At 46.1% G+C, this 24,502-nt stretch overlaps 1 protein-coding gene across 1 annotated transcript in view; it reads left to right on the forward strand.

Annotated features, from left to right (window-relative positions):
* The first annotated feature begins 12,525 nt into the window (after positions 1-12,525).
* The window catches only part of AARS1 (alanyl-tRNA synthetase 1), a 43,090-nt gene continuing 31,113 nt past the window's right edge, over positions 12,526-24,502 (forward strand). The window contains exons 1-4 of the mRNA XM_068261547.1: positions 12,526-12,719; positions 16,637-16,802; positions 23,041-23,229; positions 23,310-23,455. Coding sequence (XP_068117648.1) covers positions 16,659-16,802; positions 23,041-23,229; positions 23,310-23,455 — 479 coding nt within the window. The 5' untranslated portion in view covers positions 12,526-12,719; positions 16,637-16,658. The remainder of the gene's footprint in view (positions 12,720-16,636; positions 16,803-23,040; positions 23,230-23,309; positions 23,456-24,502) is intronic.

A 24,502-nucleotide genomic window follows, 5' to 3' on the forward strand; every position in this document is an offset into this window, starting at 1 on the left:
CCCAATCTCCCAGAGGGCAATGGAAGATGCGAGCCGCCGGAAACCAGAAAAATGTACGCACAAATCAATGTGGGAAAAATGCACGTGGAAAACCGATATGGAACCGTACATCTGCTCTAAAGTATGAGAACAAAACGCATAAACACGCAAACAGACGCAACAACATCATAATAAAATAAGAATAAGATAAATGTAAGGTTAAGATGTGGGTTTTTTATAGTTGATTTGTTAATAAAGATATTTATTGGTTTTCATGCACCCAAGAGACAACTCTCTTTTTTGTGTTTTTTTTATTATTTATTGTTGGCAGGATGCATGAAAAGTTATTGTTATTTCATAATTAAAATTTCTTCTGTATCTCCCAATTAACTGTGATTCTCCTTATGAGTAATTTACACAGTATCATAATAAAATACTAATAAAGACAAAAACATTAAACAAAAACATAGAAAAAAGGCCGAAATGCTGTGGTATAGTAGAGCTGAGAGTCCATAATAGGTAAAAGACCTCTCAAAATAATTCAGCAGATGTACAAAGTACTATAGCAATAAAGAGAATCATACATCAGAAAACATCAGCTCCCAGTGTACTAATAGTGTAACCCAGTAGGGGAAACACACACACCTGGACCCAGCAGTCCACACTGTCACCGCACACATATAAGCAGAGGCACAATATATACAATTTAAATGCAAAAGGAGAAGTCATAATCACGGTTGAGTCCACCCCCTCCCAGGGTACCCAGTCTCCTGATCCAACCCGCCTTCCGCCTAAGTAATTCTCTTTCCCTATCACTCCTAAAATGAGCAGGAACCCCATCTATAACCAGTACCCGGAGCTGTGGTATAGAGTGGCGGAATTGAGTAAAGTGGGCCGAGACAGATTGAGTCATATTCCCGGCCCTGATAGATTTATGCGAGGAGATACGTTCACGCAAACGCTGGGTGGTCCGCTGGGTGATCTCTCCCACATATAACAGCCCACGTGGGCATTTTAATAGATAAACTACATATGAAGAATCACATGTATAAAGACCACGTATGCTGAACTCAGTACATTTAGACGGATGCCTGAACTTATCTCCCTTAAAGGGAACCTTAACTGAACGGGGGGTAAAGAGATTCACTTACCTGGGGCTATTACCAGCCCCCTGCAGCAGTCCTGTGCCCTCCGAGCCGCTCTGGAATCCCCCGGTCCCCTGCTGTCACTTAGTTTCGTTTTTGACAACTCACCAGTCGGCCGGCTGCCATGCGTATTATTGAACGCATTCCCTACTGCAATTAGCTCTGCTGCGAACCGCAACGCGTACAAAAATATGCGTTGCCGCATATCTACGCGTGCAGAATACGGCAACGTGTACTTTTGTACGCGTTGCGGTCTGCAACAGCGCTAATTGCAGTAGGGAATGCGTCCAATAATATGCATGGCGGCCGGCCGACTGGTGAGTCATCAAAAACGAAACTAAGTGACAGCGGGGGACCGGAGGATTCCAGAGCGGCTCCGAGGGCACAGGACTGCTGCAGGGGGCTGGTAATAGCCCCAGGTAAGTGAAACTCTTTACCCTCCCCCCCCCCCCTCCCCGTTCAGTTAAGGTTCCCTTTAAAAATAAGGCTGCACATATGACATCCTAGACAGCTTGCACGGGCCATGTCCTCCCATACTCCTTTGTGCAGGAGGGGAGCGACATGCGTGCGCTCCTTCAATGTGCATCGCCGGATTGGCCTATCCCCAGCCGGCACTACTTTCCCGCCTCACCATCCCAGCACTGCATCGCTTCACGATGGCCAATGTGGAACGTGGCCTAGACCATGCGTTGGGGTTGGGGACCATGCGGGTCCATGTGACCATGGACTCATGGTCAAGCCGGCTTGGGACAGGCCACTACCTGTCCTTTACCACTCATTGGGTCAGTTTGATGGAAGGGGGTGAGGAGGGGACAGCAGAATCATCAAGCCAGTGGGTTGTGCCACCCCGCAGCAGGGTCAGGGGAAGTGCAGCAGGTTCCTCTGATCCGGTTCCACCCTCCGGCAAACCTGCCGCCGCCAAACACCCCGCCTCAGCAGCAGTGTGCGACAATGGGGCCAAGCTTGTTGCTGCCATCCACCGGGGAGACCTCACCCACATCCCCTGTCTGGCCCACACCCTGAACCTGATGGTGCAGAAATTTTTGAGCATCTACCAGGGGACGGACCCCCTGTTGAAAGCGGCTAGGAAAACGGTGGGTCATTTCCGCCGCTCGGGTGGTGCCTCAGTATCCCTGGAAGCCAGCCATGCAGATGGAACTGAACCTGCCCCGGCACTGTCTCATCATAGACGTTCCAACACAGTGGAATTCCACCCTGGCCATGTTGGATCGTCTGGTTGAACAAAGGCAGGCTGTCAACCAATACCTGGCCAAAGCCACCACAGTGTTCAGGACCAGCACCACGCACCTCCCAAACATCATCCTCAGTGCTGAGTGGGGCAAAATGGTGTGGTGTGATTGGAGCTGGCACCCTTCCTGGAGGCCACCAACATGGTCAGCTGGGACCGTGCACCGCTGTGTGAGTGGGTGCCCCGGTGTGCATGCTGGACAAGGCCCTCTATGCTCTGCTGGAAGTGGGAGAGAAAGCCTTGATCCAACAGGAGCAGAAGCCACCTGCACAGTCCACCTCTGTGTGGCAGGAGGAGGAGGTTGAGGACTTGGAGGAGTTGGAGGTCCCTGAGGATTAGGAGGTACAGCCGTGGTGCGCGGGTGGAGAGAGCAGGGGGAGGTTCAGGAATCAGAGGAGGAGGACCGCACTGGGGGAGATGATTATGTGTCAGCAGAGATGACAGCCCTCTTCCCCATGGCAGCGCACATGCTGCAGTGCCTGCGCAGTGACCCAAGAGTCAAGCAGATGCATGGTCGGGAGGACATCTTGATCACCCTGATGCTGGACCCACAGCTGAAGGGGAAGCTGCATCAGTTCTTGCCTGTAGGAGGAGACTCTGTGCGTCGAATGAGGGACTTGCAGTGGTCCCTGGTTCAGCGCCTGGAGGAAGCCTTCCCCCATACTTCCAACCCCCCTCCCCCCCTGCTGTCACAGTCCAGCCAGCACAGCAGCAGGTGCATGCGTCCAGCAGCAGAAGCGCCCATCAAACCTGCTGTCTCTCACAAAAGCGCTGTACGCCACACCGGTAAAGCTGCCGACTGAGGAGGTGCCTGCAGCAGCATGTGGCTATCAAAGCCAGAACCAGCACCTGACCTGGATGGTGGCAGACTACATGGGGTCCTACAGCAGGCTTGACAGCAACACCCCTGTAGACCCCTTGGATTACTGGGTCAAGCACCTGGATATTTGGAGCGCGCTGGCGCAGTATTCCCTGGAAATCCTTGCTTCCCTTCCAGCGTGCTGCCCGAGAGGTGCTTCAGTACGGCCGGTGGCGTGGTCACCGAGAATCGCTCTTGTCTGTCCACCCAGTCTGTGGACAGACTTACATTTCTCAAAATAAATCAGGCTTGGGTGGTTGGTGAATTCCTGGCCCCTGTTGTTGGCAAGAGGGGGAAATGAAGTGGCTGGAAATCACTATGTCTGCCTTACCACCCTTTACCACCACAACCTCCAGGCTGCGTCTTTTTTTTACAGCTGTGGTACCAACACACTAGGTGCCATGGTCTATCTAAACACAATTGCTGTGTAATATTTTTTGGAGGAGGTGTCTGGGCTGATAACTGTGCTGTCCGAGTTGTGGGGAGGCCCCAACTGCGGCAGTACGACTGCTTCCTGGAACCTCTACTTTGTAATGTTTCAACTGTGCCATGGTACCAACACTAGGTGCCATGGTGGAATAACTATGCTACCTGCCACACGTTACACTTCTCCTCCTCCTGTCTTCTGCTGCCTGTGCTGCTCCTACCGCCAGGGTGCATCTACATGACTACCTACTTCTCCTCCTGCTGCTCCTGCCTGTGGTACCCACCACCACCAGGGTCCACACAAAACGATATCTTCTGCTGCCACTACCAGCTATTACGCCACTACGATAGCTAAATCTACCTACTCCTCCTCCTGCTGCTGTCTGTGGTACCCACCACCACCACCACCAGGGTCCACACCACCACCACCAGGGTCCACACAAAACTATATCTTCTGCTGTCACTACCAGCTATTACGCCACTACAATAGCTGCATCTACCTACTCCTCCTCCTGCTGCTGTCTGTGGTACCCACCACTACCACCAGGGTCCACACAAAACTATATCTTCTGCTGCCACTGCCACCAGCTATTACGCCACTACAATAGCCTGCCACCAGCTATTATGCCACTACAATAGCTGCATGTACCTACTCCTGCTGCTCCTGTCTGTGGTACCCACCACACCACCAGGGTCCACACAGAACTATATCTTCTGCTGCCACTGCCACCACAATAGCCTGCCACTGCCACCAGCTATTACGCCACTACAATAGCTTTAATTTTTTTGAGATGTCTGAGCTGAAAACTGATGTCCCAGTTGTGCAGTTGGACTTTGGACACAATTTGGGCTGCACGACCGCTCTCTGGAACGTAGTCCTGATGTTAATTTACCGCCATTTTTTTTTTATTTTAAGTCTCCACATAATTAGTGTTTCCCTTTAAAAAAAAAAATCATGATGTTCCATGCCTCATTTACCCTAAAAAACGTTTTGGAAGCAATTTAAAGGCCACTTCCAGTTTTCTATCCGGATATCCGAATCCGCCCGGATAATGCATTCGGATATCCATGTATACGCGGTTACGGCAAAGTTCGGATTCTGATATCCGGTCCGGATATCTGGGTATCCGGATTAATTTGGATTTTGATAAGGGGTATCCGAGCACCCCTGTGTATGACTGTCTACCCTTAGCCTTGTCTGTAACATAACTGCATGTTATTGTTCATATCACTGCAAGTGGAAAGAGATAAAAAGGGTCAATAGTTCATAGATTTCAGTTCTGGAATACTTCAATGAATGTGTCATTGAGCAAAAACAATAAAAACTTAAAAAGTAGATTTAAATATAAAATAAAACTGTGGAATATAAATAAAAAAATCATATTTAGGAGAAGGAGGATGAATACAATTGTTTATTTCATTAGTTTATTTTCACCTCGGGTGTCCTTTAAAAACTAGAACAGATGAAAAACATTTCCTGTAATTATAACACTAAAGGCCCACACACACGCTCAACAAAAGTCTTAAATGCACAATTATCAAACAACTTTTGCTGTTGAAACAAACCAAAAAGGTTGTTTGCTATTGTTCAAGCAACTGATAAGACCCAGCTCAAGTCACTGCAACAGTTGGATTGGCCTGAGCTGGGTCTTATCAGTTGCTTGAATAGCAAACAATTTGTTTTATAATTGTGCATTTAAAGGGGAACTGAAGAGAGAGGTATATGGAGGCTGTCATGTTTATTTCCTTTTAATCAATACCAGTTGCCTGGCAGCCCTGCTGGTCTATTTCTCTGCAGTAGTATCTGATTAAAACCAGAAACAAGCATGCAGCTAGTCTGGTCAGATCAGACTTATAAGTCTGAACCACTGAAACACCTGATCTGCTGCATGCTTGTTCAGGGGCTATGGCTAATAGTATTAGAGGCAGAGGATCAGCAGGGCTGCCAGGCAACTGGTATTGTCTAAAAGGAAATAAACATGACAGCCTCCATATACTTCTCTCTTCAGTTCCCCTTTAAAAGACTTTTGTTGAGCGTGTGTATGAGGTAAGCCTGTTTACAAATCAGGGCTGTGGAGTAAAAAAATCATCCAACTCAGACTCTTCAGTTTATAAAACTACCGACTCCAACTTCGACTCCAGGTACCCAAAATTGCTTCGACTCCTCCTCCAACTCCACAGCCCTGTCACAAACGTTAGAGTGAGAGGTCACCTGATCCCATCTTATCGCTGCCCAGGTAGGAGCTGTTACTGCGTACGCTGGTGTATGACAGGACCGAATCACCATTACTGCTACACTCACTGCAGAGAGGAGAGATCAGACACCATGTGACACCAGAGGAATACAGAGATTTATGTACTGACTATACACTAAACACAAAGATACATTGTAGTGTTAGGATAGAATTACGCCAGGCCCCGCCCCCACACAATATGAATACTATGGCTGCAGGCTGAATAAAGCGCTCAGGTGTGCTTCTCGAACTGTAGGGGACACAAAAAAAGTAAAGGTCATGCAGAAAGCAAATAGGTGGTCTATAATATCAGCAGAAACGAATCGATTCCTTCCACACACAGCACAGCGATTGTATCTCTCCTCCTAATTGAAAAGCAGCTGCCCCCCCCTTCTCCTCCAGCACAGGTAGCCGGTGGCTGTTACCTGCTTACCCTCCAGTACAAGTAGCTAGACGGTAATAATAAAGTTATAGACGAATGAATGGATGGAGCGCTGAAAGGTGAAAATTGCTCTGGTGTTCAAGGGGTAAAACCCCTCAGTGGTGAAGTGGTTAATCTCCCCCTCTCGGGTGCACACGATCGCGGAATGAGAAGGTGGCGTAAATCCTACGCCGCATCAGGCTTAGACAGCCACAAGTGCGGCGTAGGATCTACATTACGCTGTCAAGTACCTAACCCCCTATGCTCCAGGGCCTCATAGCAGCTGCAATGGATACTATGGCTAGTGCTACGCCCCTGCCCAGGTATGTATAAAATGTTGTTTCCCCCTCGTCTCAGGTTCCCTTTAATCCATTCCTGGTAAGATGTAGCCTCTTCATCTGACAGAACCTGCTGGGCAGAGCAGGATTATCCACCAGGCAACCTAGGCAGGTGCTTAGGGCCTAGAAGGTGTCAAGGGGCCCAATTACCACTTCCATTGAACTCTCGCCTCTTCAGATTCCCAAAAGAACCACAAGGGGCCTCCAAACCGACTTCATGCCTAGGGCCCAATTACATGAATTCATCTCTGCTGCTGAGCCCTGTATGTCCTCACACTGAGGGTGACAAATGCTGGGAGTAGTAGTTCTCCCCAGGCAGGGTGAAATACCTTCATGAGGGGTAATAGTTTGCCTACATGTAAGCTGGCATTACCAGGGCCGGTTTAAGCAACAATGGGGCCCCAGGGCAAAATAAACCTGGGGGGCCCCCCCAACATATACCCCGGAACAAAAATCGGCATTAGGGGACCTTTTTTGCAGCTGGTGTAGTCAGGGTGTGAAGTCCCAATCGGTCAGAGCTCCACATTCTGGCTATCCCAGCCTGCATGGGGGACAAGGGGTTAAAAAGTTTCAGGAGGGGGGACCCCACATAATTTTTTTTGTTTTAATTCCCACACTCTAAACATAAAAAAAAAATTGGAAACATAGGAAAAAATGCCATGGATCTTCATACAGCCATATTGCGGCTGTATAGCAATCCCTGACCAAAGCGCTGCGGCTGCGTATAGACACCCTGGAAACCCCGTCAGGAAATTTATTGCGCTTTCGTTTGATGCATGTAAAATTACTACTAATTAAAATTAAACTACTAGGTTTGCTACTAAAAGTGACATTTACCGCATTTAAAACTATACTTTTTTCCTTCTAAACTTTAAAATCGTTTTTCTCAAAAACTATAAGGTCTTTTTGAAAAATTGTTTTTTCCTCTTATTCCTAATGATCTCCTTAACATATCCTGCAAATTTAGGGTTTCTAGCATTTAAGGTGGATTTGCTATTAACCATTAAATTCGGCAGGTTTTTAAATGTGTTTTTTTTTTCCTTTGAAACTTTAAAATCGATTTTCTCAACACTTCAATATGTGGTTTTCCTCGACACACCACTAGATGGTGCTGCAAGACTACTTATCGTTTTAGAAATAATGTTTAATAGATTACCATAGGAATGATGGTGACGGCAGAGACTTCTCTCAAGTGCTGTTCCCACGATAATGAATAGAGCTGATGGCGTATTAATATTGCTCTCAGCTCTCTTCATTCAGATGAGGTTTTTGTCCTCAAACACCTGTATTATCTACCCATTACAATATGATGGGCCATGTTGGCCCAGGTTTATGTTTTGTTCTAAATGTTCAATGCAAGACTCTATAAAAACGCTCTCATGGATGTCCCCTTGGAGGAGGGAGGCACAGTGTCGCCCAGTGAACGACCTATCTATTCAACAGCCCATACTCCCACCATATTATGACGCAACTTAATATTATCTCACATAACACCAAGGGCCTCAATTCTCCCTTTAAACGCCGTAAAGCCTTTCTAGATTACCAGAAGTGTTCCCCAGACATCATATGTCTACAGGAGACGCACTTCACCAAAACCTCCTACCCTAAATATTTTCACACTCACTATCAGCGACACTTTGCCTCCTCCGCCAACTCTAAGCGTAGAGGGGTTCTTACACTCCTAAAAAATATATTAGACGATGAAGGTCGATTTATAATTCTAGCCGGCTCAATTCAGTCACAAAACACCTGCATAATAAATCTATATGCCCCTCCCGAAGCCTCAATGGCTCCCATAAAACTGATCCTAAAGCACCTAGAAAATTTTTCTAATTACAAAATTATATGGGCAGGTGACTTCAACATCGCCCCTAACGCAACTCTTGACAGATCACAGCAACCCCCATCATCTAGACAGCGCCAACTCTCCAACTCCCTCTTGAAAGCCCTAAATGAAGTCCACCTGGTGGACGCCTGGAGAGAACACAATCCTAATTCCCGTAACGACACCTTCTTTTCAGCAGCTCACCACACGTACTCTAGGATTGACGCAATTTTCCTATCTTCCACTTTAATACCAAACCTGATTTTCACTAGACATGTCATTAGTGCATGGTCCGATCATGACATTGTCTGGACCGCATGTTCATCCATAACAACCCCCATAGCACGCCCACCCTGGAGACTGAATGAAAGTCTGCTGTCTGATGGCGAAGTGGTTCTGGAGTTAGAAGAACACCTCACAAGCTATTTCCAACACAACGATATAGACCACGTTAAACCCGATATATTATGGCTGGCACACAAGCCTACAATTAGGGGCCAAATTATCAAAATAGCCACTCAAAAGAAAAAAGCAAAAACTATCAACCAACTCAATCTCGAACATAAGCTTTCACAACTACAGAGAGCCCACTCCACCTCCCCCTCTAGATACCTATTTAGACAGATCCAAGATATCCAAAGTCAGATAGATATACTCCTTTCAGCTAGGACAGAAAAAGCCATAAGATGGACCAAATCAAAAGTGTATCTGCAATATAATAAGCCTAATACTTGGCTTGCCAGGAAACTCAAGCAAGTGCACTCTAACAATAGGATTCTTCAAATAAAAACGAAATCAGGCACCATTACATCTGACCCACTAAAAATCCACAACGAATTTGCCGACTATTATAAAACATTATACAAAGCTAAAACTCAAGAAGAGACTAGCTCTAGCACGACCTCATTCTATCATAATCTACAAACACCAAAATTGCGCCCTGAAAAAGCCTCCACACTCAATACCCCAGTCACTGACTTAGAAATATTCTTAGCTATTAAAAAATTAAAAAACGGCAAGGCTCCTGGCCCAGATGGCTTCTCAGCTATCTATTACAAAAAATTTAAGAAAATATGAATTCCCTACCTTAAAAAGCTATACAACTCAATTCTAAATGGTAAAACCCCTGCTCCTGAATTTCTACAATCAATAATTGCTGTCATCCCAAACCCAAGCGCGACCCCTTAGACATAAAAAATTATAGACCTATATCTCTCCTAAACTTAGACGATAAATTACTCACGACTATACTAGTAGCTAGACTAAATAAACTAATAGGACCACTCACACACAGAGATCAAGTCGGGTTCATCCCACTTCGACAAGCCCCAGACAATGTTAGAAAAGTAATCAACCTCCTTCACATAATTAAAACACATAAAATCCCCACTGCCCTCTTATCCCTAGACATGGAAAAAGCATTCGACACTATTGACTGGACTTTCATGCACACTACCCTCCATAGAGCAGGAATATATGGCCCCTTTTTACAAGCTGTCAATTGTCTATACTCCAAACCAATGGCATACCTCAAATTACCCACAAATAACCCTATTCCTATTCCGATACAAAGGGGAACCAGACAAGGTTGCCCCCTCTCCCCCGCCATCTTTGCCCTAATAATAGAGCCCCTAGCCAACAAAATTCGCTCCTCCCTAGATATACAGGGTATTAAACTTAAAAGCTCAGAATATAAAGCAAACCTTTTCGCCGACGATTTATTGTTAACCCTCTCCTCACCACACACTTAGATCCCCAACTTGCTCCATCTAGTTAAAACATTTGGCAAACTATCAGGCTTAATACTAAATATCAACAAATCAGAGGTACTATTTACGAACCTTACTAAACAAAGTGCAGAGGCTTTGGCTAATAAATTGGGTCTTTCCCATCAAACTAAATACATCACCTATCTTGGCATCAAAATATCAGCCAACCCAAACGACCTCTTCGAACTAAACTATAAACCAATGCTTAACCAACTTAAACAAGATTTGATAAGGTGGAACTCTCCTACGGTATCCTGGACTGGCCGCATTCACTCTGTAAGAATGAACCTACTCCCTAGGCTGTTATACCTTTTCAGGACATTACCTATCCAAGTGACCAAAGCATCCCTCAAAGACCTACAAACCTCTATCTCTAAGTTTATCACAAATAACAAAAAAAGTCGAATTAACCAGCATATTATGTACCTTAACAGAACACGAGGTGGACTTGGTGTCCCAGACCTACATAGCTACTACAGAGCTTCCCAGATCGCCCAATTAGCCCAACTTCACTCAGAATACAACCACCCCCTATGGACGGACATTGAAAATGACCTTCTAGCTCCAGTAACACTAGCGGCCCTTCAATGGTCTAAGCTTTCACCACAAAACAAATATAAACACCAATCACCCATAACAGCACACTCTCTTAATATATGGACTAAAGTGAGATACCTCAAAAACTTTCAATCCCAAATTCCCCTTCAAATACCTATATTCAACAACCCGGACTTTGCACCAGGCTGGGATACACAGGCCTTCCACTGGTGGATAACCCAAGGTTTCACAACCTTATCTAAATTTATAGTAGCCGATAGGATGCCATCCTGGCCTCAATTTAGTACAATTACTTCTTTCCCACCGAAAGAACATTTTAGAGCAATTCAAATATACCACTATATCAAGTCAACAATAGGATCAAACACGGCGCCTCTCACGCATACTACATACGAAAATTGGTGCCTTCACAGACCTCTTGAAGGAGGCCTCATTTCATATTTATACTCGGTTATTTCACAACCCCTAGAGCATACTAAAACTAAGTCAATGACTCTCTGGGAGGAAGACTTGGGACAGACAATGTCCATCAAACAGTGGACCAACTGTTGTCTTACGCTTGCAAAGGGAAGTAGCTACTTTTCCCATATTGAGACCAATTATAAAATTCTCCACCGAACATACATTACCCCTAAGAAAATGCACGACATCTCCAAGGAGAACTCCCCTAATTGTTTTAGAGGATGTGGGCTAATAGGTGATGTTTCCCATGTTTGGTGGTTTTGCCCAATAGCCAAACAATTCTGGGCCCAAGTTGCCTCTGTTATAGGCACAGCTCTGGCGATCTCCGTTTCCCCAGACCCACTCCAGCTTTTATTAGGCCACAAACCATTGAAATGGAAGTACCCGCAGCATAGGCTGGCGCAACACATTGCTAAGGCAGCGCGCCTCCACATTGCCAGACAGTGGCTAAAACCTACCCTCTCACTAGAACTTACCGACCGTATAATCACAGATATTCTGATCTCTGAAAGAATGTTGGCTATAATTAATGACACCCCCGTCATTCACCAGAACTTGGCAACCTTGGTTAGCAGCTTCAACCTCGCTGGGATTGCGCTCATGTGCCCTCTCCTTCTAGGGACTACGAATATTCTTCACTAATTACTTTTTTATATAGTTAAAACATGTCTTGCATATTTCTCTATATATATGTTTGTTATCTATATAAAAGATTGTCACGCCATATGTTTTGGGCTATTGTAAACGCTGTTTCACTTTTTCAAAAAAAAACTTAATAAAAAGTTTTGAAACTAAAATCGATTTTCTCAAAAACTAAGGCCGATTTGAAATTTTTTTTTTCCTCTTGTAGCCACTGGGGGCCCCTACAAGCTCTGGGGCCCTGGGGCAGCTGCCTCCTTTGCCTTAATGGTAGCGCCGGTGTTTTTGCACATGCTCAGTAGCATTTGTATGCTATTCTGTCGAGTATGCTAAAATGTTGGAACACCGGCTCTGGGCATAACACTGCCTGTTACAGCTTCCTCACATGTCGCTTCACTGACAGGTCACGTTCCTTTTCCTCAGATTTCCCGCGGCTCTGGACAGGAGCTCAGCGCATGCGCACTGCGATTGAGACGAGCGTCGCAGCTGGGTCTTCAGGAAGCTCCTCCCCTCGGTCTCTCCGCTTCTCACGCCCCTCCCTCCCGCATCATGTGACCCACCCCGACTCCTAGTTGCATCAGCCGGCAAGACGCGCATGCTCGCTGAGCGACAGCCGCCCCAGCCAATAGGGATGAACAGCTGGTGACTGCGGGCCAATCAAGGACACGAAGAGGCGGGACTTTCCCTGTCAGCTCCTTCTGCGCCTCAGTAAAGAGACAACGTGTGTGAATCAGAAACTACCCCGAGCCGGGGCAACTGACAGCCGCAACCAGCCCTGCCCGGGGCAAAGACAGCCACGTATTAGCACTGCTCAGGTGGGTAGCTGTGCACAGATATACGTCACGGGGCATGTGTGACCCCCTAAGGGAGCAGTGTGGGTGTGGGGGGAGGAGGGGGGGTGACTGCCTCTGATAAGAGCTGAAGTATGACAAGCCCCCCAGAGTGAGGAGCAGGAAGGAGCCCCCAGAGTGAGGAGCAGAGAGAAGTCCCCCCCCCCCCCAGTCAGGAAGAAGCCCCAGAGTGAGGAGCAGAGAGAAGTCCCCCAGAGTCAGGATCAGGAGGAAGCCCCCCAGGGTCAGGAGCAGGAAAGCCCCCCCCCCAGGGTCAGGAGCAGGGAGCCCCTCAGGAGCAGGAAAGCCCCCCCCAGGGTCAGGAGCAGGGAGCCCCCCAGGAGCAGGAGGAAGCCTCCCAGAGTCAGGAGCAGGAGGAAGCCTCCCAGAGTCAGGAGCAGGAGGAAGCCTCCCAGAGTCAGGAGCAGGAGGAAGCCCCCCCCATCAGAGTGAGGAGCAGGAAGCCCCCCCCCCCAGAGTGAGGAGCAGGTAGGAAGCCCCCCCCCAGAGTGAGGAGCAGGTAGGAAGCCCCCCCCCCCCAGAGTGAGGAGCAGGTAGGAAGCCCCCCCCCCCCCAGAGTGAGGAGCAGGTAGGAAGCCCCCTCCAGAGTGAGGAGCAGGTAGGAAGCCCCCTCCAGAGTGAGGAGCAGGTAGGAAGCCCCCCCCCAGAGTCAGGAGCAGGGAGAAGCCCCCCAGGGTCAGGAGCAGGGAGAAGCCCCCAGGAGCAGGAAGCCCCCTGAGAGTGAGGAGCAGGAAGCAGCCCCCCAGAGTGAGGAGCAGGCTACCCACCACATAATCGGCTATTCTGGAGCAGGGCTGGTTCTAACCAGTTAAATGTGGCAAGCAAGGTACCCCCAGCAGCTTCTGTGATTGGTCTGTTTCCAAATAACATATATCTTAAGCTGTACACTCGCTAGATCAAAGTCAGCTGAGGTGGGCGATAACGGCCGCTTCAGATAATCCGGCCTGTACAGAGGCTCCTGATTGCCATCTGGCCAGTGATCTGACAGATGGATGGATTCAGCGGAGCGATGGCTTTACCTGGGGTGTACCTATAGGGGATGCAGAGGGCACACTAGCCGGAGCAGTGCTTTTCAGCGCTGCTAGATTTGGGTGCAGCTGGCGCCTCCATAGACTACAATAGGAATCACTCCTATTGCAGGTCTCAGTGAGTAACGTCGGCGCCGTCAGAAGACGGAGCCGAGGTTGCTTAAAAAACACAATAATTCGGCCTCCAGCAATCGCTGGAAGCCGAATTATTTCATTCCCCCACTATCCATGTCGGCCTGGAGGGGGAATAGTAATTACATCGGCCCGGACTTGTGCAGAAGCAGGATCAGCCATATACCCGCTGTATCCTGCGCCCAAGTCTACCGGCGCCGATTTCAAATGTACTCACACTAGCGGCCCTCCCTCAACCACAGTATTAGCCCTTCAATGGTGCTCTGCTGGTGATGATCACTCCTATAGATGCTTTGAATAGTGGTAATCCTTGAAGGATGCCAGAGCTGAAACCATTAGGAGGAATGGATGGAGCAGGCATGTCTGCAGATCTGATTATTTACAGCAATTTCAAATCGCACACAAATCGCTATGTGTATCGATTCATGAGCGATTTGCTAGCACTTCAATACTTTATATTAATGCGCTAACACTCCCAAAATGCTGCATGTCCTGCGATTGCGATTTTGCTCATCGCAGTCGCTACAGTGGAATTTGTTACATTTCTTAACATTGGCAGAGCGTTTAGGGCCATTTTCCACTAGCGCGTTTGCGCTAGCTGAATCAAAAAATCGCAAACCGCTAGCGATTTTACAATCGCTAGGGTTTGCTAAATAACATAGGAATCACAGTAGGGTATTTCCACTACCGCGATTCGTTTTTTTGTCAAACGCGATCGTGCCGCGGAGCGATCTTTGCCGCGATTTTTCTATGCAGTACAGTGCATAGCAAAATCGTGAACGCAGTCGCCGGAGGTTTCCTGACTTTTGCGATTCAGCAATCGCTAGCGTTCAGCGTGAACGCTAGCGACTGCTAGTGGAAAAGGGCCCTTAGGGAAATCACTAGCGATTTAAAGCGCCCCCTAAACGCTCCAAAAATCGCTTTAGTGGGTTCCAGTCCTAAGGCATATTCAATCACAGTGATCAAATCTGCTGGGGAATGTCTCACAGTCTGTGGGCACCTTTAGTGCACTTTGTAGCCTAGAATTGGGCCAATCAAAATCATTATTTTTGGCATCCTGAATCTTGGCTGAACAAATATGCATTCAATTTGCATACAAGCCTGGTTTGCATCAGCAGAGAAATCAGTCCGTTTATTAGATCGGAAGGCAGTAGATTAACTGATCGTATGTTACGCTTCCGTTCTTGTAAGTGGAGTGCAGGGCTGTGCAGTATATGATTATATACCATACATACGTAGGTCCTGTCCGATGTTAAGATCAAAATATAGACTCTGTGAACAAAGGCATTTTCGGATTTGTTTGTTTTTTGTTTCTTTTCTTCCCAATGGTCGGATGGGCGCTGCTGTTTTTTTAAAGTGCTTTTCTATGCGTTTTTGCAGAGCAATTCAGCTTTTTTCACTTCCTGATGCGATCTCTGTGTAGTGACCTGGAAATGAATAAATACAATGGGGGCTTTATTCACAAAAGCGTGCTAAGTGTTAGCACGCCAGTGAAAAGCCACCTAGCATGTGCAAACTGGCTCTGCACACGCTAATATGCACGTAAGAGCATGCGTGCGTAAAGTTTTACGTGCACCGATACACATGCAAAATCAGCTGCTTAGCGTGATAAGCATACTTTGCACGCAAAGCGATGTGCGCAAAACTTTACGCGCGCACTTTTACGTGCGCTAAAATAGCACACGATCAGTAACCGCTTTGCCCTGCAAACGACTTAGCACCCTAGTTTGCACGTGCAAAGCTTTTAGGCGTGCTAATTGTGTTAGCACACTTTAGTGAATCAAGCCCAATGTATTCATCAAGTTGCTGGGGAAATCACTATACAAAGCGCCTTTTCAAGTGCTTTGCGATTTCCCTATATCTTCTATTGAGCAAAAACGCTCATAAAATGGTACAGGCAGCGCTTTGCTGAGCAGATCGGAAACGAACCGCTCAGATGAGAACACTCTCATAGGGAATCATTGCACAAGCTTTTTAGGGCGATTTTTCAAAATCGCCGGCGCTTGAAAAAAGGGCAAAAACGCCCTAGGTGTGAACGAACCCTTACTTAGTATGTGAGTTTATATAGAGGGAGGCTGGCATTAACCAGGGTCTTCCCTTCAGGTAGGCCCAGTACACACCAAAAACCTCTAGCAGATCCGCAAAACGCTAGAGGTTTTTGGAGCAGATTTCAGAGCGATTCGAGGCATGTTTAGAGAGGTTTTCTAAACATGTCTAGCGTTTTTGTGTAGAAGATTTCACATTACAGTAAAAGCTGTTACTGAACAGCTTCTGTAACAAAAACGCCTGGAAAACCGCTCTGATCTAGCGTTTTTCAGAGCAGTTTTCCACTTTCCGATACTTTAACACTGAGGCAGAAACGCCTCAGAAATCTAAAAAATGCTGCAGCCCCCAAGTTTGCGTTTGTGGAAAAAACGAGCCGCTCTGGTGTGCACCATCCCATTCACTTTCATTAGCCAAGCGGTTTTCCCCTTGCAAGCGTTTTAAAAACGCTCCAGAACCGCTCCGGTGTGCACCAGCCCAAATAACAGATTTTCTAGTGTGGAAGAAGTAAAGTGTAATGAGCTTCTTTTTGTGTTTATTGCATGACGTCAGATAGGACTCCCAGCATGCACTATAAATATGGCCTTGGTTAGTGACTGCTGCCTTTGAGAATTCTAACACAGGAGGTGGAGCAGAACTATTCCTTCTGATTGAGCATATTTTTTTTTATTCCCATAGTCTGTATTCACCGCCGATCACCATGACGCCGCCACTGACTGCTTCCGAGATCCGCCAGAAGTTTATTGACTTCTTCAAGCAAAATGACCACACCTACGTCCATTCATCTGCCGTGGTCCCCCTGGATGACCCCACCCTGCTCTTTGCCAATGCCGGCATGAACCAGGCAAGTTCGGTTTGCTGCTATGCCTGTTTGGGTGGTTTGGATATGAAGATTGCCCAAGATGTGTGAGAACTAATGTTATGTAAATTGCACTTGAAATGATTGACTTGAGGGTAGGAACAGACTAGGCAGAAGCGCTAGCGTTGCGTAAAACACTAGGGTTAACACGTATCATGTTAGTCAATGGGCCGCATGAAAAATGCATATGCTGGCATTCTGCAATGCGCGTTTTTAAAAACGCTGGTACTAAAACGCACGTAATGAAAGTCAATGGTGACGCAGAGATATTGTGTTTTAGTGTGTTTTGTATGCAATTTTTAGTTTTTAATATTTTTTTTTTTTTTTTTTTTTTTTTTTTTTTACCCCTGTTGACTTCCTAGTGATTTGCATAAAACGCGTAAAAAAAAGCATGCAAAACACATATGCGATTCATATATATGAACTGCAAACGCATTAAAACGCATGTGTGGGGAAAGGCCACATATGCAGCAAACCGCTACCTTTCCCGCACTGCCCACTGCCTAGTGTGTTCTGGCCGGCGCACAGTGCGAGGCTCAGAAGCACGCTTGTGCTGCGTGTACGCTCCCATTATACCGAGTGTCACAGTATGCGACACTCGGTGTAATGGGAGCGCACACAGTATGCGACACTCGGTGTAATGGGAGCGCACACAGTATGCGACACTCGGTGTAATGGGAGCGCACACAGTATGCGACACTCGGTGTAATGGGAGCGCACACAGTATGCGACACTCGGTGTAATGGGAGCGCACACAGTATGTGACACTCGGTGTAATGGGAGCGCACACAGTATGCGACACTCGGTGTAATGGGAGCGCACACAGTATGCGACACTCGGTGTAATGGGAGCGCACACAGTATGCGACACTCGGTGTAATGGGAGCGCACACAGTATGCGACACTCGGTGTAATGGGAGCGCACACAGTATGCGACACTCGGTGTAATGGGAGCGCACACAGTATGCGACACTCGGTGTAATGGGAGCGCACACAGTATGCGACACTCGGTGTAATGGGAGCGCACACAGTATGCGACACTCGGTGTAATGGGAGCGCACACAGTATGCGACACTCGGTGTAATGGGAGCGCACACAGTATGCGACACTCGGTGTAATGGGAGCGCACGCAGCACAAAGGGGACAGCGTGCTTCTGAGCCTCGCACTGTGCGCCGGCCAGAAGCGAAGGGGGAAGGACATACTGCGCACACAGGGTGTAGTATGTCCGGGGTAAAGTTCAGGAAAGTCGCCGGACAGCGGTCGGTTGTGGTATCCTTTAACCATTCAGATCTTGTAAGGTCTGGTGCACACTACCAAAGCTTTTCTAAGCCCTTTGTGATTTTAAAAGCTCTTGTTAATGTTATCCTATGTCTGTGTTCATACTGGAATGATGTGATTTTGTAAAAATCCCCCATAGCACTGCATTAGCAATTTTAAAATCTGTAGCGTTTAAAAAGTCTTGTAGTGTGAACGGGCCCTAAGGCCAGATCCACACTATAAGCGCTTTTGTGAGCTCTTGCGTTTGATTAGTGGTTGCTGAGCGCTTGTTAAAATTGCTCCCATTCACTTTCATTAAAATCGTGGCGTTTTTTACATGATTTTTTTTAACGCGATTTTAATGAAAGTGAATGGTAGCAATTTTTCACAAGCGCTAATCAAACGCAATCGCTCAGAAAAACGCTTAGTGTGGATCTGGCCTAAAGCTTGGTTTTATCTTTCCTGTCGTGCCTGTATGGGGGGGGGGGGGGGGCAATATGTGAAGCAGCCCACTGCTGGGAGCACATAGTCAACTGGATAGTATCTGCTGCCTTCAAGACACACTGCCCCACCCTCTGCTTACTCAGCACTTTGTAGCGTGGTGACCACATGGCGACAGCTCATCACCCGCTGTCCAGTGCCGGAGATGCTGCAGCTGTGCTCCTCTCACTAAGGCCTGGTGCACAACAAAAAACGCTAGCAGATCCGCAAAATGCTAGCAGATTTTGAAATGTTTTTTCTTCTTTTTCTGTAGCGTTTCAGCTAGCGTTTTGTAAAGCGTTTTTGGTGTAGTACATTTCATGTATTGTTACAGTAAAGCTGTTACTGAACAGCTACTGTAACAAAAACGCCTGGCAAACCGCTCTGAAGTGCCGTTTTTCAGAGCGGTTTTTCGTTTTTTCCTATACTTAACATTGAGGCAGAAACGCATCCGCAATCCAAAATCTGCAGCAGCCCGGGAGTATGCGTTTCTGCAAAACGCCTCCCGCTCTGGTGTGCACCAGCCCATTGAAACACATTACCCTAGCGGATCGCAAACGCTCTGGTGTGCACTAGGCCTAATAAAGCACGATGCTGCAATGTCCAGCCTAGATTGGCCTCTAACATTAGCATCATTTTTTTTTTTCTTTAATCCGGCTTCATTTTTATTGAACTTGGATTATACCTTCTTTTTATTTATTTTAATTTTTTTTTTTTTTATCCAAAATGATGAATTGTATACATAGAAATCTATATAACAAACCACTTTTCAAAGGTACAATACTGTAAAAAAAATGTAAGGTAGTTTCATGCTAGAAAATATGTAGAATTGAATAGAACCATCATTCATCTATATAAGCAAATCATTATAGACATAGATTAAGCATATGATAGGCAGTACAGTGTGAAGCAGTAATCCGGCGATTTAGGCTGAAGTCGCGCATGTGCGCCATAGCGCCGGTTGTGTCAGAGTCCTGCGCATGCACGGTACAGTGTTTAGAGTCCTGCGCATGGGGAGGACTCTTACGACGTGATGACGCGCGCACACAAAGTCGCTGGATTTCCGGAGCCGCCAGCAGGACCATGGAAGGGAGGAAGAGGATGTTGGGGGACCCCGCGAGCTACGGCGGCTGGAAGGAGCCCCAGGTATGTCCTGATTTTCATTTTAGGCCACTGCTCAGGATCGATTTTAACCGACCTAGGTACACACCATACAATTTTCTGGCAGATTTACCTGCCAGATCGATTATTTCCAACCTATCCCATCGGAATTTTGATTGTTTTTTTGTTTGTTTAGGTTTTTTTTCGATCGATCTTTGTTTAGTTCTATGAAAATCGATAAAAAAAAATCCAAAATACGATCGAAAACAGATCAGACAGGTTGAAATAATCGATCTGGCAGGTAAATCTGCTAGAAAACTGTATGGTGTGTATCTAGCATTAGACTGCCAGCTATTTTTTTTTTTTTTTTTTTTTGTTCTGTTTTTTTTTTTAAGTTACACGCCAGTATTATCCAGGGCTGTGGAGTTGGAGTCGGGGCAATTTTGGGCACTTGGAGTGTCGAGGAGGCGGAGTCGTTGATTTCATAAACTTCGGAGTCGGATGATTTTTGTACAAAATCCACAGCCCTGTTAAGTATTAGGCTAAGGAGTCGGAGCCATTTTGGGTACCCAGAGTCTGAGCCGGAGTCGTGGTTTCATAAACTGAGGAGTCTGAGTCGGAAGATTTTTGTCCCGACTCCAAAGCCCTGGTATTATCTATGTTTGAATTGTGTTTACTAAATGTCTTACACAAATCTGTATGTACCAAAGTCCATATTAGTCAGTAGGGATTGTCATTAAGGTGCAAATACATTTGAGATAATTGAGAATTATGCTAATTATTATTCAGAATTATGCTTATGAACATCTATTGTAAAGTGGACCAATCGGATCTTGCAGTGAAAGCATTTGTTTGGTCCATTTCCAAGCTGGATAGATTTACAGTAATAATTGTATATTTCTTAGCATATCTCAAGTAGAAAGTTGGCACTGAGATAAAACTTTGTACAAAACGCCTCTTAGGCCTGGAACCCACTACTAAACGCTATCGCTATTCGCAATCGCTAGCATTTTGTATGAGCAGTTTGTAAGCGATTTCATGAGCGTTTTCAGGAGCGATTTTAAAAAGTGTAATTTGCCAGCAGTTGTGTAGCGATTAGCGATTTTAATTCTGATTGTCCAGTATTCAAGTATACCAGCACTCCAAACGGTTTTTAAAAAAAAATCACACTCTTTTTTTTATTGAGCTGACATATCCACAAAAATGACCGACAATTGTTTCGAGGGCCTCGCAGGGTCCCCCTTTCTCACGCCTTGAGAAAGGGGGACCCTGCGAGGCCCCTGAAACAATTGTCGGTCATTTTTGTGGATATGTCAGCTCAATAAAAAGAGCGTGATTTTTTTTTTATTTTTTTTTTTGAAAAAACGTTTGGAGTCCTGGTATACTTGAATACTGGACTTATGCTTTGATGGTGTGCCTATACCACAATACCAAGCACCCAACCTCAGATGGTGTGCCCAGCCACAACTTTCCATTTTTTTTTTTTTAAATTCTGATTGGTCCTTTCAATTCATTTTCATTTTGTTATAGTGTGCAGTAATGTAAAAACGCTAGCAAAATCGCTCTGTATAGGTTTTGACGAGCGATTATGCCAGCGTTTATATACTTTACATTGCAGAAATCTAACGCTAAACGCAAAAAAATGCTGCATGTCCTGAGTTTTTTGGTAATCGCAATCGCTCCAGTGGAATGTGGCCCATACATTAGCTGAGCATTTAGGGAAATCGCTAGCGGTTTGAATCGCTCCCTAAACGCTCAGAATATCGCTCCAGTGGGTTCCAGCCCTTAGATGTCGGTGCCACAGGAATACGGGGACACAAAAACACCTAAAAGTCCGCTGCAGGCAAAAAGTTTTGAACTAAAATGCCTTCAACGTCAATAGCGTGCTGATGTGAAAACACAGAACACCTATAGATGTCTGCGGCAGTCTAAGGGTTAAAATGTAATCGAGACGAAGCTTTGGTACAGAAAATAAGATACTTTCCTAAAGAGAGGGAAGCTTTAGGATCCTATTGAGGCTTCCCTCGGTAGTCTGCTGTCCCCCGATGCTGAGTGCGGCCCTCCAACCATTAGCGACAAGGCATTGTCTCTTATCATATCGGGTCCGCACTGTTCCTCTTCCACATTCATGGTCACGCAATAGCCGACTGAGCCCACGTGTGCAGTAGCACAGAGCCCACGGCTCCATGCTACTGCACATGCGTGGGGATGCTCGAGCTTATAATGTGCGGCCATGACTGCGGAAGAGGAGTCATGTGGCCACAACAAGGAGGGGGTCCGTGTTCAGCATTAGAGGCACTGCGGACCAGCGAGGGAAGACTCAAAAGGATACTGAGACTTCCCTCACTGCAGGGTAAATAATCATTTTGAACCTGAGCTTTGGCTCATACCTGTAACCTTAAAGTGAACCAGAGACGAAGCACCCTCATGTATTTAATCTCTCTCTATCTCTATCTCTCTATCTATCTATCTCTCTATCTATCTCTCTATCTATCTCTCTATCTATCTCTCTATCTATCTCTCTATCTATCTATCTATCTATCTATCTATCTATCTATCTATCTATCTATCTATCTATCTATCTATCTATCTATCTATCTATCTATCTATCTATCTATCTATCTATCTATCTATCTATCTATCTATCTATCTATCTATCTATCTATCTATCTATCTATCTATCTATCTATATATATATATATATATATATATATATATATATATAATCTCATCAATGGGAACTTTAGAGAAAACACCTACCCTGCTCTCTGTCTCTGGTTCATCCTTCACTGCTCAGCCTGCTTGTTATCAGCCCTGATAAAATCCCAGACTGAGCATTCAGTCTGGCTTTGCTCAGGCATTATTATAACGAAGTCTGTCTTCTCTGATGTCTTTTCAAGCCCAAGCCTGCCCCCTTCTGTCTCCGCTATAATGACTCAGCTATAATGATTCCTGAGCAAAGCCAGACTGAATGATCAGTTGGGAATTTTATCAGGGCTAATAAGAAGCAAGCTATGCAGTGCAGAATGAAACAGAAAGCATGGTAGGTGTTTTCTCTAATGTTCCCACTGATTAATATGGTAAAATACATGAGTGTGCTTCGCCTCTGGTTCACTTAGGTCCTGAGGCTTCCCTGGTCTCTCTTCGCCCCTCCTACACAGGGACCCTCGAAACAATTTTAGAAATGAGTTAAAGATTGCTTACGGCTGCGCTCCCTCTGTGTATTACCAATATATTACTATCAGAATTAGCTAGAGCCCAGTTGCAGAATATTGCTAATTTAATAATAATCTACTAGTGGCTATCCCTGGCCCCCTATATTGCAGCGGTGCCATTTTTTGATGCACCCCACTTCATGCTTAACTTGTTACGTCTGTTTGTTTAGTTCAAGCCCATCTTCCTGAACACCATCGATCCGTCTCACCCGATGGCCAAGCTGAGCCGAGCAGCCAATACCCAGAAGTGCATCAGAGCTGGCGGGAAGCACAATGACCTGGACGATGTGGGCAAGGACGTCTACCATCACACCTTCTTCGAGATGCTGGGGTCCTGGTCCTTTGGGGATTACTTTAAGGTAGGACCTCTCTCTCTGAGACTCCAGGGAGATCAGGGTATATCTGAATTGTAGTAGTAACACAATACCGCCCTCTGCAGGAGCTGGCCTGTACAATGGCACTGGGCCTGCTCACCAAGGAGTTCGGCATCGATATTGATCGCTTGTACGTCACCTACTTTGGGGGAAACGAGGCTGCTGGCCTTGAACCTGACCTGGAATGTAAACAGATCTGGCAGAACTTGGGGTAAGATGACAGAAAATACATGAGCCCATCTCCATACACTGATGTGAAGATATTATTTTTGATACTGGAAGTGTACTGAAATGTTAAAGGACACTTGAAGGGAGAGGGATATGGAGGCTGACATATTTATTTCCTTTTAAACAATGGACATTGCCTGGCTGTCCAGCTGATCCTCTGCCTCTAATACTATTAGCCACAGCCCCTGAACAAGCATGCAGCAGATCAGGTGTTTCTGACATTGTCAGATCTGACAAGATCAGCTGCATGCTTGCTTCTGGTGTGTGATTCTGACACTACTGTGGCCAAAGAGACCAGCAGGGCTGCCAGGCAACTGGTATTTTTTAAAAAGAAATAAATATGGCTATCCCTTTTGAGCATTTGATAAAGGTCTATGACTGAAAAGTCACGTTACCTGTGAGCTGTGGTGTTTAAAGGACCTCTATCGCGAAAAAAAAGTAGGCAGTTAAAATCTGACAGAACCGACAGGTTTTGGGCCAGTCCATCCCCTCATAGGGGATTCTCTGTGTTTTTTTTTCTTTTTTTTTTTCAACAGCATTTCCTGAACAGCAGTTGCAAAGTCTGACAAAATAGTGTGCAAGTGAGTAGGGAGGCTGGCTGGCATCTTACTATTTTGGCAGTTAAACTGCTGTTCAGGAAATGCTGTTGAAAACAAAGAAAACTTCGAGAATCCCCCGTGAGGAGATGGACTGGCCCAAAAGCTGTCCTGTCAGCTTTTAACTGCCTACTTTTTTTCGTGATAGTGGTCCCTTTAAAAGCACTGCTGCAGAAAAGTCCAGGTGATTCCTGTGTTTACTTTGTCATTCAGATTGTATCACCCCCCCCCCCCCCAGGGTCATGGCCCCTCCTCCTTGGTCAAAGGATTGATTATAGGTTTGTGGGTTGAGTGTATCCTTAAAGTGTACCCGAGGTGACACGAGATCATATGTATGTACAATCTAAAACATATTAATAACCAGGCTGGTTTACTTGTTTTATTTTGCTGCCTGGGAGTGTTAATTTTCAGGCATGGAAGTGGGAAATAACAGC

The sequence above is a fragment of the Hyperolius riggenbachi genome, chromosome 11 (assembly GCF_040937935.1).
Source record: "Hyperolius riggenbachi isolate aHypRig1 chromosome 11, aHypRig1.pri, whole genome shotgun sequence".
NCBI lineage: Eukaryota > Metazoa > Chordata > Amphibia > Anura > Hyperoliidae > Hyperolius > Hyperolius riggenbachi.